At 40.7% G+C, this 20,528-nt stretch overlaps 1 protein-coding gene across 1 annotated transcript in view; it reads left to right on the plus strand.

Moving 5' to 3' along the window:
* The window catches only part of LOC126483780 (ankyrin repeat domain-containing protein 17), a 263,557-nt gene that overhangs the window by 224,041 nt on the left and 18,988 nt on the right, over positions 1–20,528 (plus strand). The window contains exons 37-39 of the mRNA XM_050106941.1: positions 864–980; positions 6,769–8,117; positions 20,368–20,511. Coding sequence (XP_049962898.1) covers positions 864–980; positions 6,769–8,117; positions 20,368–20,511 — 1,610 coding nt within the window. The remainder of the gene's footprint in view (positions 1–863; positions 981–6,768; positions 8,118–20,367; positions 20,512–20,528) is intronic.

The following is a 20,528-nucleotide window of genomic DNA, read 5'->3' on the forward strand; positions in this document are numbered from 1 at the left end:
ATTTGTGACAGTAAAGATGTAAATTTCACAGCCATGCTGTGGTGGTGGTGGCTAAAAATAATGATACCACAGATGAGTAGGTTAGTAAGTGAAACATGTAGAAACTAAAACGGTCTGCTATCCTTATGTTATCAAAATGTAGACAGTCAATAAATGACGTACATTTAGAATAGCTATAGTGTTAACTTTTCAGGCAGATACTTTGTCAGTAACACAGTTTGTAATTTTGATTAGTCAGAATATGAGGAAAAAATGGGGGGGTCAACTTATAATCAAAGGCATCTTATACTCAGGCAAATACAGTAGTGTGCATGTGTTGACTTTCTTCAGTAATAAAATGAAAACACTGAAATCGAATAGATTGCCACAGCAATTACTCTGCAATAACTGCGACACAGTGCTCATATTTTGAAATACAGCGACCAAGGAAAAGGGGTACAAGGAAAAGTGTGCAACAAAGTACGAACAAATTGAACTTCTTGTGTTGCAATTAAGATCCCTTCCTAATTACATCTGTTTTATGCTAAAGACATTGACAACGAGTGTTAGTAATAGGAAAGGAATGTTAATCAACTGAGGTAAATTGCAGTTTGTTCTGAGAATTTTTAATAATGTGCATAGACATTAAACACGCATTCTTATCATATGTTATGAAAATCTGTCATGGATTTTGAATGAGTTTTTCTGTAGGTAAGTGAAGCACCAAATAACTCTTGATTGCTCAGCTAATTGTGACGATGCAGTTCCAGTGCAAATAATATTTTCAGTTAGTATTGTGCACTATTGACACTATGGAGTCCAACTATATAGCTTGTGTATAGTTTTTCCTTCTTATTTGATATTTTGTTGTTTTTGTTTTACAGTTGTAGGTGCACCGGTACCACTGTTCACTTCTTTGCGGTCAGCATCAGCTTCAAAATTAAGTGGATCATTTCCTCCTCCAGTAACAAGAGGGACAGCTCCACGCCATGTTGCAGCAGGTACAGGGTCCATTATAAAAATCAAAAATTCTCTCTTCAGTGCAACACAGTCTGTGAGATTTAATAATGCCAAAAATAATTCAGAAAAACCTTTGTTGAGCCCATGTAATAGTGTGTAGCATTTTTAAAGCCATTGGGATACGTAAATGCATTGTAATTCCTACAACTGCCACAGTTACCTCTCATGTCACTGAGCCGAGTTAGTTTTGTGAGGTGCTTTCGTAGCACTACTTTAGCATTGCTGAGTTTCCACCTGTTCGATCTAACACTGAAATTTAGCACAGCTCATTCAATCACTATGAGCAGTGCTACATACTATATAGTTATTGTTACAATGGCAATGTTACGGCATAAGACAGTTAACTCTGTATATTTGTAAACATTACTTGACAGACAAATGCCTTGCCAGCATCCTTCTATGTCAGTTATGCAGCTTTTTGTTTTGTTTCTCTCCCTGAACATTGTTTTAAAGTGTAAATAATGAGAAATTTATAATTATGGAAGTATGCAAGTAGATGCAGATTGACTTTACGAGCATAGAAAATTTGAAGGAACGAATAAAACAATGTAAACAGCAGGAAAATATTAATTCTGGAAATGTAAAACTGAAGTAACAGTGTATTTGTGTTCACTGCATTGCACCAACCCTTAAAGAAACTCAAACCAAAGCACGACACTCCTAGCACAGCATTGTCAACACAAATAAAAGAAATAAAATTATGAATAAATGATGAATATGCCAATTTCAGACAGCAGTGTGTCTCTTCTGAGAGAAATCATGTATAAGGGCTTACATTTTGCACTTATGTACGTGTTTTTGTCTCCTAGTTACCCGACGTGTCATATTTTTGTCTTTTTGTTTCTGGGGTACTATGCTATGTAATTTCTCAGGTCATGTGACCACAATAGTGGTCTCCTTGAAAGTGAACATAAAAAAAAAAAATGTTTTTCTATACAAGCACCAATCAAGGTGCATTGATAGGAACTACGTAAACTGGACTAGTTAAATTTTTTAAGAATGAGTGTAATTCAAATACTGACTAGCATTTTGTTGCATTTTAAGAAAATAAAATGAGCCTAGTGTTAAACTTGTTCACATAATGCAGTGTTCAATGTGCTCGCGATGATGTGACTTACCAAACGAAAGTGCTGGCAGATCGATACACACACAAACATACACACAAAATTCAAGCTTCTGCAACCAACGGTTGCTTCATCAGGAAAGAGGGAAGGAGAGGGAAAGACAAAAGAATGTGGGTTTTAAGGGAGAGGGTAAGGAGTCATTTCCAATCCCGGGAGCAGAAAGACGTACCTTAGGGGTAAAAAGGACAGGTATACACCCGCGCGCACACCCATATCCAACCGCACATACACAGACACAAGCAGACATTTGTAAAGGCAAAGAGTTTCGGCAGAGATGTCAGTCGAGGTAGAAGTACAGAGGCAAAGATGTTGTTGAAAGACAGGTGAGGTATGAGCGGCGGCAACTTGAAATTAGCGGAGGTTGTGGCCTGGCGGATAACGAAAAGAGAGGATATACTGAAGGGCAAGTTCCCATCTCCGGAGTTTTGACAGGTTGGTGTTAGTGCGAAGTATCCAGATAACCCAGGCGGTGTAACACTGTGCCAAGATGTGCTGGCCGTGCACCAAGGCATGTTTAGCCACAGGGTGATCCTCATTACCAACAAACACTGTCTGCCTGTGTCCATTCATGCGAATGGACAGTTTGTTGCTGGTCATTCCCACATAGAAAGCTTCACAGTGTAGGCAGCTCAGTTGGTAAATCACGTGGGTGCTTTCACACGTGGCTCTGCCTTTGATTGTGTACACCTTCCGGGCTACAGGACTGGAGTAGGTGGTGGTGGGAGGGTGCATGGGACAGGTTACAAGGGTGGGAGCCAGAGGGTAGGGAAGGTGGTTTGGGGATTTCATAGGGATGAACTAAGAGGTTAGGAAGGTTAGGTGGACGGCAGAAAGACACTCTTGGTGGAGTGGGGACGATTTCATGAAGGATGGATCTCATTTCAGGGCAGGATTTGAGGAAGTCATATCCCTGCTGGAAAGCGACATTCAGAGTCTGATCCAGTCTAGGAAAATATCCTGTCACAAGTGGGGCACTTTTGTGGTTTTTCTGTGGGAGGTTCTGGGCTTGAGGGGATGAGGAAGTGGCTCTGGTTATTTGCTTCTGTACCAGGTCGGGAGGGTAGTTGTGGGATGCGAAAGCTGTTTTCAGGTTATTGGTGTAATGGTTCAGGGATTCCGGACTGGAGCAGATTCGTTTGCCACGAAGACCTAGGCTGTAGGGAAGGGACCGTTTGATGTGGAATGGGTGGCATAATGGAGGTTCTGTTGCTTGTTGGTGGGTTTGATGTGGATGGACGTGTGAAGCTGGCCATTGGACAGATGGAGGTCAACGTCAAGGAAAGTGGCATGGGATTTGGAGTAGGACCAGGTGAATCTGATGGAACCAAAGGAGTTGAGGTTGGAGAGGAAATTCTGGAGTTGTTCTTCACTGTGAGTCTAGATCATGAAGATGTCATCAATAAATCTGTATCAAACTTTGGGTTGGCAGGCCTGGGTAACCAAGAAGGCTTCCTCTAAGTGACCCATGAATGGGTTGGCATACGAGGGGGCCATCCTGGTACCCATGGCTGTTCCCTTTAATTGTTGGTATGTCTGGCCTTCAAAAGTGAAGAAGTTGTGGATCAGGATGAAGCTGGCTAAGGTAATGAGGAAAGAGGTTTTAGGTATGGTGGCAGGTGATCGGCGTGAAAGGAAGTGCTCCATCGCGGCGAGGCCCTGGACGTGCGGAATATTTGTGTATAAGGAAGTGGCATCAATGGTTACAAGGATGGTTTCTGGGGGTAACAGATTGGGTAAGGATTCCAGGCGTTCGAGGAAGTGGTTGTTGTCTTTGATGAAGGATGGGAGACTGCGTGTAATGGGTTGAAGGTGTTGATCTACGTAGGCAGAGATACATTCTGTGGGGGCTTGGTAACTAGCTACAATGGAGCGGCCGGGATGATTGGATTTGTGAATTTTAGGAAGAAGGTAGAAGGTAGGGGTGCGGGGTGTTGATGGGGTCAGGAGGTTGATGGAGTCAGGTGAAAGGTTTTGTAGGGGGCCTAAGGTTCTGAGGATTCCTCGAAGCTCCGCCTTGACATCAGGAATGGGATTACCTTGGCAAACTTTGTATGTAGTTTTGTCTGAAAGCTGGTGCAGTCCCTCAGCCGCATACTCCCGACGATCAAGTACCACGGTCGTGGAACCCTTGTCCGCCGGAAGAATGACGATGGATTGGTCAGCCTTCAGATCACGGATAGCCTGGGCTTCAGCAGTGGTGATGTTGGGAGTGGGATTAAGGTTTTTTAAGAAGGATTGAGAGGCAAGGCTGGAAGTGAGAAATTCCTGTAAGGTTTGGAGAGGGTGATTTTGAGGAAGAGGAGGTGGGTCCCGCTGTGACGGAGGACGGAACTGTTCCAGGCAGGGTTCAATTGGGATAGTGTCTTGGGGATTTGGATCATTAGGAGTAGGATTAGGATCATTTTTCTTCGTGGCAAAGTGATATTTCCAGCAGAGAATAAGAGTGTAGGACAGTAAATTTTTGACAAGGGCTGTTTGGTTGAATCTGGGAGTGGGGCTGAAGGTGAGGCCTTTGGATAGGACAGAGGTTTCAGATTGGGAGAGAGGTTTGGCGGAAAGGTTAACTACTGAATTAGGGTGTTGTGGTTCCAGATTGTGTTGATTGGAATTTTGAGGTTTTGGAGGGAGTGGAGCTAGAAGTGGGAGATTGAGTAGATGGGAGAGACTGGGTTTGTGTGCAATGAGAGGAGGTTGAGGTTTGTTGGAAAGGTTGTGAAGGGTGAGTGCGTTGCCTTTCCGGAGGTGGGAAAGCAGGAGATTGAATAGTTTTTTGAGGTGGAGAGTGGCATGCTTTTCTAATTTGCGGTTGGCCTGTAGGAGGATGCTCTGAACAGCCGGTGTGGATGTGGGAGAGGAAAGACTGTGGACTTTTATTAAGGATAGGAGTTGACGGGTGTGTTCATTGGCTGAGTTGATGTGTAGGTGAAGGATTAGGTGGGTGAGGGCAATGGATTGTTCAGTTTGGAATTGGTATAGGGACTGATGGAAAGAAGGGTTGCAGCCAGAGATGGGAACTTTAAGTGTGAGGCCTTTGGGGGTAATGCCAAATGTCAGACAAGCCTGAGAAAATAAAATATGGGAGCATAACCTGGCTAGGGCGAAGGCATGTTTGCGGAGGGAATCTAAAACTTAATGGGGTCGTTGTAGGGGTGTTGTGAGGGTGACATGGTATTAGAAGGTGGAAAGTGTAACATGAGGCTGAAATGAATATGAAAATAAAAATATATGGGGAGAGATAAAGGTGGAACTAGAAAGCAACTGGAGATCTGGTGTGAAAAAAGGCGAAAAAGTGTTGGTTAAAGCTGGGCTATGTTGATCCTGTGGTGAACTTGGGTTTTTCGACAACGATGTGCACAAAGGTTAGGTGGTTGTGTTGCCGCCAAAACACGTTAAAGGGTGGAGAAATTCAGGAAAATTTCGAAAAAACTGCGTGTAAATGTAGTAAAAGGAGTGGTTTTGTGGTGGCAGATTATGAAAATGAGGCTAACAATTGTCTGACAAAGAAATAATGACGTTAAAACCTGTGGGAAGTGGCTAAAAATGATCAGTGATGTGGGAAAAACGGAACTGGAAATAAAGCAAAAGTTATTAAAACCAGCCGAAATGGTTGTTTAATAGGTGAAAGGAACTGTTTGTGAACTAGAAACGGTGGATTTTATAGCAGCGATATTGAGTATATATAAGAGGGATAAAATTGTATAGTAGATTACGGTAAAAAGGAGAAGGTGAATACAAAGTGAAACTAGTGGCAAAAACAGAGAGAGAAAATAAGACGGCAGAAAAGATTTTGAAATACAACAGTGACAATAACAAACGTAATTGTTGGGTTCAAATAAATGATATGGGTATACTCCTTACCCTCTCCCTTAAAACCCACATCCTTTCGTCTTTCCCTCTCCTTCCCTCTTTCCTGATGAAGCAAACGTTGGTTGCGAAAGCTTGAATTTTGTGTGTGTGTTTGTGTTTGTTGGTGTGTCTATCGACCTGCCAGCGCTTTCATTTGGTAAGTCACATCATCTTTGTTTTTAGATATATTTTTCCTACATGGAATGTGTGTGTGTGTGTGTGTGTGTGTGTGTGTGTGTGTGTGTGTGTGTGTGTGTATATATATAAAATCTCTTATTTGCGTCCTTGAACTGATGATCTTGGGCTGTGACAGATGAGTTGGTTGGGAACTTAAGAGATTTTAAACTGACATTGAAAACAAGTCAGATTGAATCAGCATTTATCATTAAACCCAACAGTAGACACAGTTAAAATTAGAATATGTCAAGTATGGCATTCAAATTATCTGGTGCAGCATATACGTATATCCCTTACCTCAGTATAGGCGTTAGATTTCCATATTGATCAGTAGCTTAGCATAGTCCCAATATCATTTCATTTAAATTCACTCTTCCTTTATTTTTCAATTGAGAGAGAAGGAAACTGACTTTATTTGTAAGATATGGGTTGGGGGTCGGGCTAGGGGAGGCTTGATTGGAAATTAATAGTGAAAGGAAATTTCTGAATGGTTATCAGACTGTTGCGTAATGTCCATTTCTGTTTCCCTTTATCTTCTTTATACTGTAGTCAAATATTTCAAAAGTAGTGAATGTTAGATCCGATGAAATGTAATAAATGTAATTTTTAAATCTTTTTGCAGCAGAGAAACGTGCAGCTGCGGCTGCAGCTGCTGCTGCAGCTCAGATGGCTGCAGCTTCAAATACAAAAACTACAATGTCATATACCTCAGCCATCATGACATCAGGCCGCACATCAAAAGCAGCTAGTAGCAGTACACCACCGACATTTGCAGCAAAACTAACAGAGGCACCACCACTGCAGGTTCCTGGAGGACTTCCAAGTTCAACAAAGTTATCTCGGGTGGTATCTCAGCCTACTTCATTACCAGCAGCAAGCCAAACTTCTATATTGTTGCAGCAGCAACAGCACCACCATCACCACCAACAGCAGCAGCAGCAAGCTGCTTCTCCAAAGCATCATAGGCCTTCCACTCAGCAGTCAACAACAGCAACATCGACGACGCTGACTACTACTACTGCCACTACTACTGCCACCACAACCACCAGCACCAGTACCACCACCACTACCACTGCCACCAACACGAACACCACAACTTCAGCTTCCAGCTCACAAGTACCTGGAGTTCCACAACCGGGTGGTTTTCAGATCACACCTGGTAAGGCACCATTTCCATCAGCAACCACACCAGCAACCAGTGCTTCAGTGGCGGCACCTGCTGCTAGTCAGTCTCAGGTGACAGTGGCCTCAACAACAGTTACTGCACGTGTTGGTACACCACAGCCACAGCAAGCAGTGTCAGTACAACAGTCACCACCACAGCAGCAGCAGCAGCAGATGTCACAACAGTGTCAACAGCAACAAAACTTGACACAGAGTGGTCAGCAGCAGACTTCACTAGCACCTCCACCGCCCCCACCTCCAGCGACTCCGCAGCAGTCACAGATACATCAGCAGCAGGTAATTTCTCAGCCTCAGCAGCAGCAGCAGCAGCAGCAGCCCCACCACCACCAACAGCAGCAGCAGCAGCAGCAACAACAACAACAACAACAACATCAGCAGCAGCACCAGCAACATCAGCAGCAGCAACAGCAACAACAGCACCAACAGCAGCAGCAACATCAGCAGCAGCACCATCACCACCAACAGCAACACCACCACCAGCAACAGCAGCATCACCATGTACAACAGCAGCAGCAACAATCATTGCAACAACAGTCATCTCAGCAGCAGCCGCAGCAGCAGCAGCATCACCACCACCACCACCATCACCACCACCACAACCAGCAACAGCAGCAGGCACAACACCAACACCACCAACAGCAACAACACCAGATTGTGCAACAGCAGTTGACACAAGCACAGCACCAACAAGCTCAGCCGCCATCTCCAGAAACACAGCAGGTTTCTGTTGCAGCCCCAAATGCTGCTCCACTTGAATACTCTTTGTTCAATGACAACTTCACAAAGGTAAGAATGTTTAATTAAAGTACAGTAATAAAAATAATATCTGCCCTGTATACTGTATATACTTTTGTGTTTCTTAATGACCATTTCATGTCAATTGATATAATTTCTCTATCTCAGCATCACAAATATGTTGAAATGTGGATTCCAACACTTACCACACATGACTCCACTTGTTTTTAACTCTTTAACATGCAGTACTTCAAATTTTGCACACATTCAAATGATAATAGTCAAAACATAGTGCACACATTCATAACTTGTCATTTTTGACAATAGGCTACCTGTATTTAAGAGTGGTCTTGTTGTGAATTGTACTGCATAAACTTCCTGCCAAGTGTAACAACCAACTTACAAATTGCAGACTTTAGAGTTTAACGCTGGAAACTCCAGGATGGAGTAATGACAATATTAAGAAAAGGATAGATCGCTACTCACCATACATCTGAGGTGCTGAGTCACAAATAGGGACAACAAAAAGATAAAATCTTCTCAGTTTTCAAGCTGAGTCAATTCCATTAAAACTGTCGAGCTTTCGATGGCAAGCTCTGCCTTTGTCGTCAGGAGTAAAACTACTGAATGGCTGGGCTGGCACTAATTCCTGCTTATATACCTATCATTACGGCCACTGGTACCAATAAAAGAGGGCTGAAGCGACCCGTGAGTGGAAACAGAGTTGGGCAGCTCATCGCAGCTCTGGCCTGCCACGGGACCAAGTGACGTCAGGTGGTGCAACGGGAAGGCACCATGTTTGAAACTGCCACTCCCGCCTCCCTACAAGTATTTAGCATCCACCATTGCTTCCTTTGACATCCAAAGCCTGCCACACGCCCTACTCAGTTTGTAGCCCTTGCCTCTGTTGAAATTGTTGCTGTTCGTTCTAATCTCGGACACCTCTTTTATAAGTGAATTCTTCATGGAGCAGTTTGAGGAGCAGGCTCTGAACTCTGCAGTGTTGCAACTGTCTTGCTTCCTTAGGTACATCAATGACACCTTCCTGATACGACCTCATAGTGAAAATACACTGGAGCAGTTCATGGATGACATGAATGGTGTCCATCCTAGCATCAAACCCAGCGGCTTTCCTGCCATACTGTGGGGTAACAAGCAGCAAACTAGGACGTGTTTTGCAGAGACATGGATTGAGACCACTGTTCTGGCCAGACCCCAAGATAAGAGATATGTTGCACCCTGTGAAAGAAGACGTAGCAGTATGGTGTGCCTTGTGAGTGCGGCAGTATCTCTATAGGTCGGACAGTTCGCACAGCTGTTCATGCATCAACATAATGGGACTCCGTTATAAAAGAGGTGGCTGAGATTAGAATGAACAGCAACAATTTCACCAGAGACAAGGGCTACGCACTGAGTAGGGCGTGGTACATCTTTGGATGTCAAAAGGAGGCAAAAACAGATGTTTAACACTTGTAGGTATGTGGGAGCAGCGGTTTCAAACATGGCACCAACCCCTCACACCACCTGATATCACTCAGTCCTGCAGAGGGCCAGAGCTGCTGTGAGGTGTCCAACTCACCTTCTGCGCATGCATCGGTTCAGTCCACTCTGATTGGAGCCAGTGGCCATAATTGTAAGTATGTAAGCGGGAAATAGTACTAGCCTCGACAGTCAGTCGTTTTACTCCTGACGACGATGGTAGAGCTAGCCTTCGAAAGCTTGGGAATTTTATTGCGATTGACGCAGCTTGAAAACTAAGATGATTTTATCTAGTCGTAAGACTCAGAGGAAACAAAAAGATAGTTAAACAGATAAGCTTTCAGCTAAAAGGCCTTTTTCCGAAACACACACACACACACACACACACACACACACACACACACACACACACACACATTTAACATTCACAACCACTGTCTCTGGTATGTTTACGTTTACCTTCACAACAATCAATTTCCACTGTAAAACTTCCTCACAATGTCCCTTCTAGTAGCACTGGTTTGTATTATTGTATTCGGCTGGATATACACCTGTGATCCATAACATTTGCAGTTTGTATGGAATATTAAAAATCCATTCTTTGCGAATAAATACTGCTGGAGGCCTGTTCCTGACAAAAAATGGTCATACGTTCTTCATACTGGCTTATGTACAACAGGGTGTATACGGCCCGGGAGATCCGGGAAAAACACGGGAATTTTTTCATCCGGGACAAATCCCGGAAAAACCCCGGAATTTCTTAGAATTCCGGGATCTTTCATTGTTTTAGATTTCAGTTAAAGTTTTGTAGGTTTGAAACTTCCTGGCAGATTAAAACTGTGTGCCCGACCGAGACTCGAACTCGGGACCTATGCCTTTCGCGGGCAAGTGCTCTACCATCTGAGCTACCGAACCACGACTCACGCCCGGTACTCACAGCTTTACTTCTGCCAGGCATAGGTCCCGAGTTAGAGTCTCGGTCGGGCACACAGTTTTAATCAGCCAGGAAGTTTCATGTCGGCGCACACTCCGCTGCAGAGTGAAAATCTCATTCTTTTGTAGGTTTGACGTGTAAGATCTGATACTCTGACAAAGAACTTTAATCCATTACTGCTGAATAATACTGCAGCAATGAAACACAAATCAGGGAATAACACCAAAATAAAAGTTTAGTTGCATAGAAAATGGGTAATTTACACAATGCACAGACCAGTTTGCCGCCACCGTAAAGTGTCAAAGGCTTTAGGTCGAAGATTATGCAGTACGTCCGTAACAACTAACGTGCATTCAATGTGCGTGACCTCACAATTGTTTACATTTCTAACAAATCACCAGTAAATATTACAATTAGTGGCTTGAGATGCATTACTTTCAAAGGAAATTTCCACGCAAGATGATTTATGTTACGTGCAGTGAATTTCTTAAATCACAGGGTCTTATAACTCTCATTCAAAACGTAACACTTTGAGGATCAACCATTTGAAAAGTGTTGGGCCCAGAAGATAAGTCATTTATGCCACTATTTAAAATTTTACCGGCACATTTGTATTTGATATGACTTAACGTGTAGCACACGCTAAAAAAATACCGAGCTTCAAGTTAGTTTTCATATTTAATGTTGTCCTTACATAGATAAAAAATTATGCGATCGATGGCAAAACGTGTAATTGACCTTAAAAAAATGTGCATAATGTGTTACTGAGTAATGTCACAAGTCTTTTCATGCCAGAAAACCTCGACTTTTCTACGCAACTGATAATCATTTTGGCACGATTTTAATTGCCAAATTAGAGCCTGTTAGTAGGCCTACGGACTTCCTATCATTGTAGGACTAATAACAGTGGATGCCAATAGACGATGCAATTCTCGTTCGTACATACACATCTGCTTAAGAGTTAACCGCTGTAGAAATGCACTTTGCTGAGTTGAGCGAGCTCGGCCTACCTTCGTAATGTACACGCCGTGGCCTGTCTTTCTCGTAGGCCTCGTGCTCTGAATAACTGCCGTCATTCGCTAGCGAGATCACGTGACATGAGCTATGACTGGCTGACAAAAGTGCATCGCTCAACGCAATCTCTATTTTAGAGTTTCGGAAGCTACCATGCTGTAATTTGTGGAATTTGTGTATATACTTTCGCAATACGAAAATTAACTCTGTGCATATTGTCTCGCATAAAACAAATTTCCAAACACATTGTTTTTCCTGGATTTCGTTTCCTAAAGTGCTGGGACGTCCTCCACCGGTATAAGACCTTCACGATTCAAAGGACTGATAGGTTTTACAGCTCCGAGGGAAAGCATACTGTTACTTAACACGCATGTATTTTCACCCGCTTTATACGTAATTTCATCCGGGAGAAATTGTGTTTTTAACTGGGAAATCCAGGAAAAATCCGGGAATTTTTTTTTGTCCACGTAGACACCCTGTACAGCCATTCGTTATATCTAAGGTGTATCCACAGACTTTTCTCTAAGGTAATTAACTTTTGGGCGCAATTCTTTTAAATACACCTACTTCGCAATTATTAGACTTCATACTCGTCCTGTACGGTCATGGATAGTATTACAAAGGTCTGTTCATATATCTTGTGTTCTCTTAACAATTTCTTTGCATTTCAATTGGTCTATTGGGAACCGAGCGTAGAATTCCATAGATTTGTCTAACAGTTAATATTCTTTCTCTGGCTGTATATAGATGTATCATCTCTTGTTTTGGTATGGAGTTGTAGCATTGTGCATAAATTGTACTCCTTGTTTCCTACTATGGAATGCTAATGACATATCCTAATACGTTATCCATCACAAAGACATCTAAATCTACTATTTTTAAAACCATGTATCCATATGATTCTGATAAAGGTACAGGGAGTTTTACATTTCTGAGATCGTCTTACATAGAGGACTCAAGATACATGGTGCTAGGATTCCTTTTTGTTCGTGCATAATGGCACTTACTAGCTACTTAATTCTTTAAATAGTGAGGCTAATTGTATGATCTGTTCATTGATGACGATGATCATGGCTTTCTCTCTCTCTCTCTCTCTCTCTCTCTCTCTCTCTCTCTCTCTGTAGTGCTATGTCATCCTTAGTGAATATCATTCTTTAGTATTTTTTCATTAGTTGTGATATAATCTGCCATGCGATTCAGCCCAGTGTTTAAGACTGTGGCAACTTGTTTGTTTGATTGTTTCAGCGAACTCTCAGGTCTTGATTTCGTTTCGATGTTGTGAATTTTACAATATGAAACATCTGCTTCGTCCAGAGTTCCAAGTGATTTCCCTAAATCACTCCAGACAAATGCCGGGATGGTTCCTCTGAAAGGGCACGGCCGACTTCCTTCCCCATCCTTCTCTAATCCGATGAGACTGATGACCTCGCTGTCTGGTATCCTTCCCCAAACAACCCAACCCAGAGTTCCAAATAGTGTTTCACTGATTTTGCCCATGAACTTGAAAATATTGTTCTGGATCTGGAACAGTATGTGGGTAATTGCTGAACTGAGTGTTCAGTTTGTTACAGTCTGGCTTTTTCTGTCAGTATCATTACTTAGTTTACATTCTGCCCTACAAATATTTAATTTGCTTAATCTTTCTCTGCAATGTTGGATGGCCTTGTTTCCTACTCAGATTGCTCTGTAGTTTTTCTTGTCAAGCATTCACAGGTTCAGACATAAATTTCTTCGCAGTATTCTTCGTTTCTCTATCTTGCCCTGATGACGGTAATTAATTCCAGGTGAGTCTTCTATCTTTCGTATCTCCACTGCACCTTCATGTGATTCAATCCTCCTCATAGCAGGACCAATGCCTACGAGGTAAGGTTTTTTTTTTTTTTTTTTTTTTTTTTTTTTTTTTTTTTTTTTTTTTTTTTTTTTTTTTAAAAAAAAACCTTCATTCTGCTACCTTCTCCTGACTTTTCTTGCCGTTAATAAGACTTCAGTCAGTTTCCTTGTACTGCTTATTTGTAGGCATATTTTAAGTGTCATGTTGGGCAGGTCTCTGTAACTGCTTCATAGGGTCCTCAAAATTTTGCGTCTAATTTCTTAGAATTACCTCTGCTTACAGTCTCAACATACAAAAGAAATTTATCTCGTTTTCTAAATATTCTTGGATTCTCTGTCTTGACGTAGTGTCTTATCAATTTCCTTCACTACTTTTATCTTCTCTCATGCTATCCAGTGCGTTTCTCGCATTCTAATTTCACAACTGATGTACATGATCATCATCATATGCCTAACAGTCCTGTCCTCCTCCTCCTCCTCCTGTAGGATAACTGGTATGTTCACTTTTCTTCCAAACATTAATTCAAATGATGTGCACTCCATGTGGTGTTGAATTAAATACTAAAATACTGTATGTACCTACTGATTACAGTTACTATAGCCCTCTTTTATAATATGTAAATATTTCACCAGTGTCCTGTATGTTCTCTAGAGAGCCCCATCTGTCTACAGGTGAAATGCTGTGGTGTGGATCTTCAGGATCCTTTATAATTCACATACCCCCTTGAATACTTTGCTTAAAACAATTTAATCTCTTGTCGGTCAACAGTACTGCCGTAATTCTGTTCCTCAACACAATTTCTTATGCAAATTTCTCTGCCACTGTCTGGTGTCCTGTTTTTAGATTGGCGCTGCTGCTGTTAATTACGGGTCATTTAAGGAGATGGGACCTGTATAAACTGAAAGAACCAAAGGTTAGGGAGAGTCTCAGAGAGCATTAGGGAACGATTGACAAGACGGGGGAAAGAAATCAGTAGAAGAATGGGTAGCTTTGAGAGATGAAATAGTGAAGGCAGCAGAGAATCAAGCAGGTAAAAAGAGGAGGACTAGTGGAAAGCTTTGGGTAACAGAAGATATATTGAATTTAATTGGTGATAACGGAAGATATAAAAATGCAGTAAATGAAGAAGGCAAAAAGGAATACAAATGTCTCGAAAATGAGATCGACAGGAAGTGCAAAATGGCTAAGCAGGGATGGCTAGAGGACAAATGTAAGGATGTAGAGGCATATATCACTAGGGGGTAAAATAGATACTGCTTACAGGAAAATTAGAGACCTTTGGAGAAAAGAGGACCACTTGTATGAATATCAAGAGCTCAGATGGAAACCCAGTTCTAAGCAAAGACGGGAAAGCAGAAAAGTGGAAGGAGTAAATAGAGGATCTATACAAGGGCGATGTACTTGAGGACAATATTATGGAAATGGAAGAGGGTGTAGATGAAGATGAAATGGGAGATATGATACTACGTGAAGAGTTTGACAGAGCACTGAAAGACCTAAGTTGGAACAAGGCCCCAGGAGTAGACAACATCCCATTAGAACTACTGATAGCCTTGGGAGAGCCAGCCCTGACAAAACTCTAGCATCTGGTGAGCATGATGTATGAAACAGGCGAAATGCCCTCAGACTTCAAGAAAAATATAACAATTCCAATTCCAAAGAAAGCAGGTATTGACAGATGTGAAAATTACCAAGCTATCAGTTTAATAAGTCACAGCTGCAAAATACAGATGAATGGAAAAACTGGTTGAAGCCGACCTCTGGGAAGATCAGTTTGGATTCCGTAGAAATTTTGGAACACGTGAGGCAATACTGACCCTATGACTTACCTTAGAAGATAGATTAAGGTAAGGCAAACCTACGTTCCTAGCATTTGTAGACTTACGGAGAGCTTTTGACAATGTTGTCTTGGAATACTCTCTTTGAAATTCTGAAGGTGGCAGGGGTCAAATACAGGGGGCAAAAGGCTATTTACAATTTGTACAGAAACCAGATGGCAATTACAAGAGTCGAGGGGCATGACAGGGAAGCAGTGGTTGGGAAAGGAGTGAGACAGGGTTGTAGCCTCTCCCTGATGTTACTCAGCCTGTGTATTGAGCAAGCAGTAAAGGAAACAAAAGAAAAATTCAGTAAAATCCATGGAGAAGAAATAAAAACTTTAAGGTTCGCCGATGACATTGTAATTCTGTCAGAGACAGCAAAGGACTTGGAAGAGCAGTTGAATGGAATGGACAGTGTCTTGAAGGGAGGGTATAAGATAAACATCAACAAAAGCAAAACAAGGATAATGGAATGTAGTCGAATTAACTCGGGTGATGCTGGCGGAATTAGATTAGGAAATGAGACACTTAAAGTAGTAAAGGAGTTTTGCTATTTGGGGAGCAAAATAACTGATGATGGTCGAAGTAGAGAGGATATAAAATGTAGACTGTCAATGGCAAGGAAGGTGTTCATGAAAAGAGAAATTTGTTAACATCGAGTATAGATTTAAGTGTTAGGAAGTCTTTTCTGAAAGTATTTGTATGGAGTGTAGCCATGTATGGAAGTGAAACATGGACGATAAATAGTTTGGACAGGAAGAGAATAGAAGCTTTCGAAATGTGGTGCTACAGAAGAATGCTGAAGATAAGACGGGTAGATCACATAACTAATGAGCAGCTATTGAAAAGAATTGGGGAGAATAGAAATTTGTGGCACAACTTGACTAGAAGAAGGGATCGGTTGGCAGGACATGTTAGTATTAGAGGTTAGAAATCGTAGAGGGAGAACAGCGATGAATACACAAGGCAGATTCAGAAGGATGTAGGTTGCAGTAAGTACTGGGAGATGAAGCAGCTTGCAGTGTAGCATGGAGAGCTGCATCAAACCAGTCTCTGGACTGAAGAATAGGAAGACGAAGACGTCGACAACAAAAACACTGTTAATTTACTCCAGTCATCTTGGAATGTCAGGATCATAGATTTCCAGCTGTTGTTGTGTGCAACGGACATACTGTGTCCACATTATATTTTTTTATTGCTGTTGTCACTGTCTGTAACTACTAGAGACATCTTTGTTTTGCTCTTCTGTGAAACTCGTCACACTTCCTAATAATGTCTTCCACAATTATCTTCATCCGTCTCCACTGCTTACAACACTTTATTCAGTTTCAATTTCTGTGCTTGCCTTGATGTCCACCCAATATATTATCATGCATTTCCTTCATTTTTTCTGCTTTTTTCTTAGTTCCCTTTTTTCGTCATTTTCTTCTTCCTGGTTTTCATTTTCCGTAACCACTCTTATGTTTCCTGTACTTTTACATATGTCCTCTACATCATAAGATCACAATTGCTTTAATGCACCTGCATTTACCTGGAGCTTTCTGGGTTTGTGCACAATGCCATAAAATTATACCTCTAGCCCCAACCCCATATCAGTAATCAGTATGATGGATCTTGGACACAAAAACTCCATGTCATTGGCTTGTGACCTGTTACTATGGCAAAGCGTTTCCAATAGACATACGGTCTAAACTGATTTGTAGCCCATACGATCTCTAAACACATTTAACTCTGTTACAGAATAGCTCCTTTTTGCCCTGTTGAATGACAGTGAAGCATAGGCGATTAAAAAATCAATGCTTGTCGTCGCTAGTGATATAACTGTTCTCACTGTGGCTCCATTGGCATCCGTGCTCACTTAAATGGTTGCCTGAAATCTGGTTAGCTCAATGTGGGAATATTTACAAATATTTCTCTTAGTTCTTCTAATGGAGCTCGTTGCTGATCTCTCTCTTCGTATGGCACTCAGGTCTTCAACGGTTTATGTAGTCAACATGCAATCTTAGTGAACTTTGGGAAACACCAATTGTAATATCCAGCTATCCCTAAATATCTGTTTAACTCATTGGTGGATTTTAGAACTTAAAAGTTCTTCACCTTCTCCCCATTCCAATCATCTGACCCTATACCTTTATCTGTAATTTTATGTCTTTTTCAGGAATTCACAGTATGGGGCCGGTTTGATAAGTCAGGTAAAAAAGCAACTCGCCTAATTTCTTGACCAAGTCTAGTTGAGGGATATGCACTTGGGACCAGTGCCCCTCCAGCTTTTTCATCCCATCAGAAAAATAGGTTCTGTCAGACTTTGAAAAATACCCATTGACTCCAACTATCACTTCATTTGCTGAAAATTTCCTTCCAGCTAGCCACAGTTTCAAGTCAAGGAACAGGAAGAAGAAACTTGGAGCTATGTCTGGTGAACAGGGTGGATGATGAACCAATTCAAAGTGCAAGTCATGCTCTTTGCCTTCTTTGGTGCACTTTCACAAACCATTGTCCATTGTTGTGACAGCCATTTTAAATCTTGGTGTGTAATGATGGAGCCAGGTTTCATAAACAGTCACAAATTGGTGCAAAACTCTTGCAAATCATCATTTTTAAAAATGATTGCCTGGTTATGACATGCTATTCGTCTCTTACAAAGTCACCCTGTACCAACACAAACATTCCCTTCAGTAAGAACTCCATCGTACCAGACTATTGTTTTGAACTTCAGTTGGTGTAACTTCTGACTCACCCTGTATAATTTTTAACTTATGGGGGGTGGCCAGTGCAAGACATGAACCACAAATCCATGAATTGCACCCAGATAATCAATCTACTACATTACAAATTCCACTGTGTATCCACTGTGCATAAATTTCTGAAAAACGTTTAGAACAAACTATTTCTTGCCACTTTATAACCATATTCCACCTGCGTGTTTCACTAGGGAGCACGGAGCAGCTACAACCATTTTCATAATGCATGTTAACAGTGCAACAATTGGAGCACAACAGTACAAAAACTATGACTGTACACTATTTTTGCAATACAAACTACACAGCTAAAGTGTAGTTAAGAAAACTGTTGAGTACTGCTAATTCATTAGTGTATCTTAAAGTTTTATTTAATGTAACTAAGTCGTAAGTTATCAAATATGCAATTAGGACGTACTTCCAAGAATGTAACACCACCAGTGTAAGTGTGCTATGTAACACCACCAGTGTAAATGTGCTATGGCTTCTGATCAGTCGTTGTGTTTGTGTTTCTTTCCATAAGGTTTATTCTTATAGTGAACAGAGTATACCAACAACTTTGATTCTGGTGATAAAACACAAACATTATGGGTGCCACATGCCCCTACAATAATAAAGCATTACCATCTTAACTTGTAAGATTTCTACCCTCCAGTTGTAATGTCAGGATTTTCTTTTTTGAATTCATTGAATAGTTCATGTAAATCACCACAGTATGAAACGTTTTTGCATTAGAACCTTAGCAGCATTTGCTTACAGAGTAACACAATCTTTTTTTGCCAGGCATCAAACAGCTGTTACTGTCATTTTCATAAAACCTAATAACCTTTTTGATTGTTTTTTCATCTATCAGATTAAATTAATTTGTCATTTCTTATGCAGGTAGTACTCCCTGCTATTTTACTAAATGCCTTGTTAATTTAACCAAACATCCTGACACATTAAATTCACTCTAATTTTTGCTCGACACCAAGAATTTGGCAATAAACTGATAATCTTAATTTTATCCTCTTTGTTTGAAATATGGGGCTTAGTTTTTAGCTTTTCTATAAAATAATCTTATACGGTTGGTTAATTATTGTAACTGTCACCTGGTTTAGTACAAATTTGTTTTTGAAATTAAACTTCCAATTCTTTTTGACTGCAGTTGCTGCTTTCTCGAATTTTGCATTCAAGATGAAAGGTCTTTTTGCTTCATTTAATTTTTTTAATTGTTTTTGAGAAGTCACAAAATTCTTTATGTGAACTACCACTATCCATTTCTTTGTTCATTACAAATATATTAGCAATAACTTGTTGGACACAATGTTTTTCCTGGTATTATATTGATGAAAAGGCTTTTAGTTTTAGAATAATGACCAAACATTATCCTCAGATCTTTTGTTATAGGCTTCTTATGTTTCTTAAATGTGTCCAAGCAAGACTGACCAGAAAGGTGATGAGATTTTTTAAAGTATTTCACTTTATGGTATTTGTAAATTGATTTAACCTCTGAGTCAACTCTTAAGGGGAGCCGGAACGATCCATCTCCTCCATGTTAATTTTAGCAAATAGAAGGAACATTTTTTCTAAAACCATTAAACATATTGCTCTGAAATTTGGACTACATGTTCAGTGAATATTTATCTACAAAGTTATAATACCATGTTAAAAATATTTAATGGTTTTGGTTCTACAATTTTTTTAAACAGAAAATTTTGCACTTTTTCTTCTGTAACTCTTGACTTATACAATATTTTTTTACAATTTGTTATAAAAATGAAGGAAAAGAAATAAACAAATCTTTTGTATAAATTTTGTTGATATACTGTTAGCAGTTTTTGAGAAAATGTTCCTCGAAGATGAAAATTTTAAAGTTACAGGAAATGGCTTCCAAAGTTTTTTTAATACATTCCTACACCATATGATGAATTATCAGCATCCTTTTGTTTGTCCACTGTTAATTTCCTTTTCACTGGTCTTTTCTTCCCCTTTGCTGCATGTTGTTGGCTTTTGTCTCTTCTTCCTGCACCTCTTAGTCTTTCTTCATCAATTAGGTGCATTGTGGAAATGTTGTGTCCTGGTTGGAAACCTAAATGTTTCAGCACATCTTATTTGATAATGTTTCCTTCATTGTGTGTGTGTGTGTGTGTGTGTGTGTGAGAGAGAGAGAGAGAGAGAGAGAGAGAGAGAGAGAGAGAGAAGTTTAGTAGCCTTCTTGGTAACTTGTAGTGCAATGCTCATCATTCACACTTCCCTGTGTTCACTTTCTGTTTATCATTTTTTCCGGTCCAAGCCTTTGGAAATTTACCACCTCCTTTCCCTCGAAGTGTTTTAACTTCGCATGTCCCCCATGAATAAATGTGCAAATTAATTTGTGAATTAAAGATAATGAAGTAATTTTTTTGTGGATTACTTCTTTGGTTATATGGCTGACTTAATAAAAAATTGAAGTATTTATTGTAATTTTGTCACATATAGTAATCCACAAACCTAAAATTTACAGGTGGCCCAGCAGTCAATGTGGGGAAGAGACAGTGAAGCAACAAAAACAATTATGAATTTTGCAAGTGTTGCAGCAACTGGTGGTGCCCCAGGATCAGGATCTAGCAGCTCTAGCACGAAGTTCCTTGAAAATGTCCCTCCTCAGGTAAAGATTTTCTGATC

This window comes from Schistocerca serialis, chromosome 1 (genome assembly GCF_023864345.2).
Source record: "Schistocerca serialis cubense isolate TAMUIC-IGC-003099 chromosome 1, iqSchSeri2.2, whole genome shotgun sequence".
Lineage (NCBI taxonomy): Eukaryota > Metazoa > Arthropoda > Insecta > Orthoptera > Acrididae > Schistocerca > Schistocerca serialis.